At 46.8% G+C, this 7503-nt stretch overlaps 1 protein-coding gene across 1 annotated transcript in view; it reads left to right on the top strand.

Moving 5' to 3' along the window:
* LOC104511756 (protein phosphatase 1 regulatory subunit 7-like) overlaps nt 1-7272 on the top strand; it is a gene marked incomplete at its 3' end in the record, with an annotated part of 13527 nt that extends 6255 nt beyond the window's left edge. Inside the window, exons 3-6 of the mRNA XM_010154495.1 lie at nt 3263-3318; nt 4438-4503; nt 6149-6279; nt 7110-7272. Coding sequence (XP_010152797.1) covers nt 3263-3318; nt 4438-4503; nt 6149-6279; nt 7110-7272 — 416 coding nt within the window. The remainder of the gene's footprint in view (nt 1-3262; nt 3319-4437; nt 4504-6148; nt 6280-7109) is intronic.
* Nucleotides 7273-7503: the final 231 nt, after the last annotated feature.

Below are 7503 nucleotides of genomic sequence, written 5' to 3'. Positions count from 1 at the left end.
GTTTCGGGCTGGAGTCTGCGTGTTCCTCATGCGATCATTCCTCTGTCTCCAGGTGGGCCGTTCCTTTTCTTATCTAGAGGAGGCAGGCTCTGCTGATGGATGTGGCTGTCATCTTTCTGGTTACATTGGGCCTTCCAGGGCCTTCTCCCTTAGCTCTGCCGAACTGAGAGTTCAGTAGAAGTTCAGCAGTATCTAGGTGAAAGTTCACAGCTTGCGGCCTAAGGCTTTTCGCTGATGCTGTACAACGGATTCCCTTAGAGCAAGGAAGGGGCTCCTGTAACAAGCTGAGGTAATGTAGCTGTGCATTTGAGGTTCTGTTTTGTATGCTGTCCCTCTGGGAATTACAATATTAGCGAAATACCTCCAGTGGCATACTGTTATTCCAGTGAAAGCAAGAAAAACATTCAGATTTGACAGCTGAATTACACTGGGTACTATTTAATATAATGACTGTAGTTTTACTTCTTTGTCTTCCAAACTGTCAGGATTTAGTAAACTTCTACTAGGGCAGCAGCCAAGCAGAGGAATAATTTTGGAACACTTGTGTTAGTTTCCGCAGCCAGCTTTTGAGTTTTTCAGCTGAAAGGAAAATGAAGAGTTTTCCACGTTTGTCACAGAGGATCATAAATAGAAAGAGCTCAAGCAGCTGAAATTTCGAATTTATTATTGAGCTAATTCTCTGAGGAATAGTGCCTCTGTTTAGAAAGCTTATCACCTAGCTACTTGTAATATTCTTCTTGCACACGCAGTTAAAAAGTGTAGCTAAGCTTTTTGGTTGCTGCAAATACTTGTGGTACTGTCAGCTTACGTAACTCAGTAACTACTGTTCCGTACTGCGGAATTTGGGTTTCCTGAATGGCGTGGTTTTTTTCCTACATCTGCAGAGCCATGTAGCTTGCAGGCACAGCTTACACAAAAATTCGCTGAAGTAACTTCACTGCTGGAGCGATGGGTTTTTCCCCTTGAGAAACCTGCTGCCTTAAAAATTGTCACCAAAGCGCTGTTTGCTTACTTACTGCATCCGAGTGACGTTGCAGTTCTGTCTGTGAAGTGGGTGTAAAAGGATCATTTAGGCTGGTTTATGTCTATTCGGTTCATACATAAAAGGTTGGTTGATAATTGGTAGGACTGTAAATTTGCTGGAACCGTTTTTGTTTCTCTTCCTTGAGCGAAAATGCAGGTTAACGTTCTCGTGCCAATTTATCAGTGTTATCGTGTGGAGGGTGTTTTATACACAGTATATAATTGCATTCTGTAAGAGTTGGCCTTACTATGTAAATGCCTCGGAGTTTAAATTGCTTGTATTTCAGTGAATTCAATACACGTGTCCTGTGCGATTTGGTTTCGTGCCTTTTTCCCCACACTGGCTCTGGACTGGTCCCTCAGAGCTGTACGGCAAACATAGGAGGAGGGGATGTTCCTGTCTTGATGAAGTGCCTTCGCGCTGAGTTACCCTTTGACAGGTCCCAGAACAGAGTATTGAGTGCCTTACCAAAACCAAATGTGTGTAACTGGTCTGTAGTGGGTGCTGTGATGAAACGCAGTATTTTATAGAGAAGCCTGCCAGGCGGACAAGGTAGAAGGATTTTTTTTTTTTACTTGCCCTTGTGTTGGTTGGACAATGTTTTTTACTGAGCGCGTGACTGGCTTTACTGCTGGAAAACTTTAAAGTGTCAAAATAAGAAGTTCCTTCACCATGAGTAGTAGCTTATTGCTAGTACAGCTTAATACAAAGGGAATAGTTTGGGTTGTATGTGATATCTCAGACTTGTTCCAAACTTGGGCTGCTGGCTGTAAATTCAGTTAGGGTGCTTGTTTGGCTTGGAGCACTTGACTCTGGCAGCCCTTTTCACCCTAGAGAGATGAAGCTTTGGCAGCAGCAGGGTAGGCTGTCTCGCCTCCCTGATGAAGTGCATAGCTCCTGATCTGGAAAAAAAATAAGAAAATGACAGTTTTGCCACTGCTAATACACTGACAGGCATGTGTATGCATGTCCGTTTTGGTGACATTTCTACACCACCATTCCATCTCACCAAGCATACCAGCTCATTTCACATCACCAAAATACAATTTATGCTATAAAGAATATGGAAAGATGAGGGACAGAGGATTACTTTTCAGTCTTAATGTCCGTGAGCCAGTTCAGTTAGTGTTTTTTGCTGTTTGAAAGAGCAGTAGCCCAAATACAGCAAGGTGATGATGGTGTGGGGAGCTGTCAGAACCTTGACGGCACGATTAATCATTGTAATGCTGGTACTGCTCATCCTTACAGTGCCAAGCATCCGCAGGAAAAACGCTCATTAAGTACAGGGGACGTTGGGCATTCACAAGGATGTTGTAACCATGCTGGACTATGAAAATAGTCATTACTTCTGGGATGAGCTTGCCTACAGTAATGCAGGAATTAAAGTTCCTTGGATTTTTGGTAGTACATGCAGAAGCTACACATGTGAAGTGGAAAGGGGTTGTGTGTTCTGTGTCTGTTTTGCAAAGTCTTTCTTTGCAAATTGATGCAACCAGCACACTTTGACAAATGGGAATTGGGTATGAATTATTCAGCATGAATGTCTCCAGTAATCTTTGCTCCCTCTTGTGCTGTGATAAAGCACAGCAAATGTTGGGCTGTCTTCCAGAGCCATAAAGGCATTTCCCAAGACAATGTATGCAGTGTGATAAACAATGCTTTCTAGCATATTAGGGAGTTCAGTCAAGCAAAAGAAGGGAGATCCATGCGGAAGTGTGCACAACATTGGCATAAACTGATAGTACTTATGAAAGAAAAGCTGAAGGGTGGGATTGCTGAGATGCTTGGTCATTCCTGGCACTATCACTAGGCAGTTTAGATTTCCGTCTTGGCAGTGTTGTATGAGGTTGTCAGAGAAACACAGGCGCTTTCGATGGTGTATCTTCAGAGGGAGGAAGGCCCAAAGTGTAAAGAAAAGGAATCCTGCCCGGATCAGTCTCAAGGCAGCATTATTCAGCAGCCACACAGGCAGGCTTGGGAAGGTGCTGTTCTTTGTCATTTGCATCTAGGCATGAAATTCTCTTGTTAAGAAAGCTGTTTTCCACGACTGCCTGTCACGATGAAAGCCAAATAGGTGAAGTGTATTTTCAATGCAGCAGGATATCTGAATGGCACATCTCAGGTGTTTCTTCTTCTGAGGAGCATTTGCTCCCTTGGTCTCTCTGGACGTTAGCCATGGTTGCCTTGCCTTTAGCTGTCAGGTAGCAGAAGTTCATAATCTCTTTGTTTCTTCTGCAGGAGAACCAGAGACACCAGTGGACATGGAGACAATTAGCCTGGACCCAGAAGCTGAGGTAAAAGCAGATTTTTGTCCTTATGAGCTTTGTACAGCAGGAAGAAAAGGTAGGCAAAGGCAAGTATTGAAACCTGATTAAAAGATGCCATTCTTCTGAAGGTGCCGGCTGTTGTGATCCTCCTGGAACTGATTCAGAGCCTTTAGACTAGAAGTAGAGGTGTTTTATTCTGTCAGTAGCAGAGATGTTTTGTTAGTAATTTAGAATTGTAAATTAAGCATGGAGGCACTGACAGTGGGGCTATGCTGCAAGCATGATTGACGGCTATGAGCTTTTGTGGGAATAATGAACTGCTTGTGTTGTCAGACCTGTGATTTGTAACAGGCACAGGTACTTCATCAGCCTTGGTGGCATCGGCAGCCTCAGGACCCCGTTAGCTGGGGAGGTTTTGAGCTTGGATGGCGAAGTGCTCTGCTTCTCTGTGACTGACTGTGACCTGCCAAACCGGAGCATTTGGGTCTGGACAGCACAGACAGGGCATCACCTGATAGCTAGTGCAGAGTTCATGTTCACAGAACCACCAGATTATTTGAACTGGTTCCTGTTCATCTGAGGCCTGGAACTGGAAGTAGCAAGATATCATAGAATCATAGAATGGTTTGGGTTGGAAGGGACCTTAAAGACCATCTAGTTCCAACCCCCCTGCCATGGGCAGGGACACCTTGCACTAGACCATGTTGCTCAAAGCCTCATCCAGCCTGGCCTTGAACACTTCTAGGGATGGGGCATACACAGCTTCTCTGGGCAACCTGTGCCAGTGCCTCGCCACCCTCTCCTGTGTTCCAGTTAAGCCCTAGCAAAGTGGTGAGAGAAGTTTATGCCATGCTTTATTCATGCTGGACAGCAGAATTTGTCTCAGTAAATTCAGAATTTGACTGACTCAGGGAAGGTCTGTTGCCCTTTCACTGATACTGTGTTTGTGGCTGACAGGCTTAGGCCACATGCTTCACCTGTGGTGGTAAAATCATGTGCCAAACCCAATTTTCACAAACTCTTTGAAGGGAAGTTTTAATGAGCTGTGTATTTTGTAAGACTATAATTTTCCTTAGAACAAAGTGCGAAGTTGGGCTTTGAAGAGTGTTTTGAAACAACTGCTGAATCCTTCCATTTCTCTTCCAGGATGTTGAGTTGAATCATTTCCGAATTGGGAAGATTGAAGGATTTGAGGTGCTCAAGAAAGTGAAGGTAACAGTCCTAAGGAATAGAGAATGCCTCTTGGAACTGGAGATTGTGCATGTCTAACCTATAAGAGGACAGATACAGGAGTCTCTTTTTGGCTGAGAACCTACTGAGGTCGTGCTGTGTTTACCCAAAGAAAGTAGTGTTTATCCATTTGTCAAGCACTAATAAAAATCCCAGGGTTTTGCAAGGTGGTTTTGGAAGTGGATGAGAGACAGTGCATCAGGGCTCATCCTAGAAATACGTTCTGTACTTGCACAGCAGGCTTAACGTAGGATAATGTAGGATGGAAAGGCCTTCCAGAGGCCTGCAGTAAACCCCTGCTCAAAGCAGGTCCCGTTAGAGCATGTTGCTTAAGGCCTTCTCCAGTCAACTCTTGAGGATTTCCAAGGATGGAGGTTACAAAGCTGCTCTGGGCTGCTGTTCTAGTGTCTGTCCATCGTTGGGGCAGTCTAGTTGGAGGCCTGTGGCTAGTGGTGTCCCCCAGGGGTCGGTGCTGGGTCCAGCCCTGTTCAGTATATTCACCAATGACCTGGACGTCGGGACGGAATGTCCTCTCAGCAAGTTTGCTGATGACATCAAACTGGGAGGAATGGCTGCCATGCCAGAAGGCTGTGCTGCCATCCAGTGTGACCTGGACAGGCTGGAGCTGGGCGGGGAGAAATCTAATGCAATTCAAACAGGGCAAATGTCAAGTACTGCATCTGGGGAAGAACAACCCCATGGATCAGTACAGGCGGGGGGCTGTTCTCTTGGAGGGCAGCTCTGGGGAAAAGGACCTTGGAGACCTAGTGGACAACAGGATGACCATGAGCCAACAGTGTGCCCTCACGGCCAAGAAGGCCAATGGCATCCTGGGATGCATTAAGAGCGTGGCCAGCAGGTCGAGGGGAGTTATCCTCGCCCTCTGCTCTGCGCTGATGAGGCCTCCCCTGGAGTGCCGTGTCCAGTTCTGGGCTCCTCAGCTCAAGAAGGACAAGGAGCTACTGGAGAGGGGCCAGCGCAGGGCCACTGAGATGAAGGGCCTGGAGCACCTTCCACATGAGGAAAGGCTGAAAGTCTGTTCAGCTGGGAGAAGAGGAGGCTGAGGGGCATCTTATCAATGCTCATCAGTATCTAAAGGGTGGGTGTCAGGAGGATGGGGCAAGGCTCTTCTCAGTGGTGTCCAGTGACAGGACGAGGGGCAGTGGCCATGAACTGGGAAACAGAAGGTTCAGTGTGAACATGAGGAAACCCTTCTTCACAGTGAGGTGACAGAGCACTGAACAGGCTGCCCAGAGAGGGGGTGGAGTCTCCTTCCCTGGAGACTTTCAAAAGCTGCCTGGACTTGTTCCTGTATGATCTGCTCTAGTGGATCCTGCTCTGGCAGTGGGGTTGGACTAGATGATCTCTAGGGGTCCCTTCCAACCCCTTCCACTCTGTGTGACTCTGTGTAAAAAGATTTCCATCTGTAGAGCTGGAATAAACCAAGAAAAGTCTTTGAAGGGAAAAAACCAATAATCCATAACCAAACAAAAACCCAAGAAAACCCAGTGGGGAACACCCCACCCCCCCCCCCCCCAAACCCTATTGTCTGTATGCCAAAAGGCCTCACATGCTGCTATTCATACCCCTTTTCCTGTTTGTTTTTGAACTTTTCCCCAACTGTTAGACTCTCTGTCTCCGTCAGAATTTGATTAAGTGCATTGAGAACCTGGAGCAGTTGCAGACCTTGCGAGAACTGGATCTCTACGACAATCAGATTCGGAAGATCGAGAACTTGGAGTCTCTGGTGGAACTTGAGTGAGTCCAGGGGAATCACCCACCAGGATTAGGCTGAGGGTGGTTTGGCACAAGCTGAGTTACCGATGCTGTACTTGCAGTGTTTATCACCCAGGCTTTTCTCACGATGCATAAACTGGCTGCATGATCCCAAGGGTCAGCAGGGATAGTCAGCTAGGAATGGCATGTGTGCTCTGTAAGGCAGCGAGAAAGAGAGGGGGATGCAGCTTCTCTGCGGGCGTGGAAGCGCTCAGGCACCCCTCGCTCTTGGCAGTGAGAACTGTGTAACAGATTTTTATTCCTGCAGAGAATGAGGAGAGGTTTCAGGTGAGATAAGGACTTTTCGGGGGGATATTAGGGAAGCAGTAGCACCCTTGCCAGTTTCTGGCACTTGTCTGTGGTCACTCTGGGGATACTTTACAAAACCTTCCTGTGGGGGTGAGGACTGACCTGCTTCCCACAGTCATAACTGCCTCACGCTTATGGGAGGCCTTGACATTGTCCTGCCAGAGGCAGAGCTTACAGTCACGTCCCTTTCCCAAGGAATATGCTGTACTGAAGACTGGCCTCCTTCCACGCTGGGCGCTCCGCGGCTGGGCAAAGCAGTGACCGTCTTCTGCACACGACAGACCCTTTTTCCTCTGTTTTTCCCTGACACACTGTTAAAGTATTTTGAAAGTTACGTATGTTGTCAGTCTGAGGAAGAGAACTTACCCTTATGGCTCTAGCGTCCAGGCCTAGCGAAGTGCTTGGTCACTGCTGATGGTGAGGTTTCCCACCAATGACAACTTCCTCTTCCAGAATCATCCTGCCTCATGGACTGAAGAGACCCTTCTTTTGTTTTACCCCAGGATCCTGGACATCTCCTTTAATGTTCTGCGGCACATCGAAGGACTGGATCGGCTTACCCAACTTAAAAAACTCTTCCTTGTCAACAACAAAATCAGCAAAATTGAGAACTTGAGCAACTTGCAGATGCTACAGATGTTAGAGCTGGGATCCAATCGAATTCGGGTAGGCTCACTCTACAGGATGTTAGCTGGAGAGTTTTGAGCTCTTTGTCTTGGGATTAACCCTGTTGGAGGTTTCTTCGTTTACTTGTACTTGCAATTTTGTGTTTATTGTTCCAGTCATTCAGTGTGTAATTGCTTATTGCTGTGCATGCAGGATCCTTTAATTGTGTGTGCATGTAGTGCCTGCCTGCTGAATGACTGTTCATGGATTTCTCTCCAGTGGACTCAGGCA

This window comes from Eurypyga helias, unplaced genomic scaffold, assembly GCF_000690775.1.
Source record: "Eurypyga helias isolate BGI_N326 unplaced genomic scaffold, ASM69077v1 scaffold30640, whole genome shotgun sequence".
NCBI lineage: Eukaryota > Metazoa > Chordata > Aves > Eurypygiformes > Eurypygidae > Eurypyga > Eurypyga helias.
This window is presented reverse-complemented; position numbering and strand designations above follow the sequence as displayed.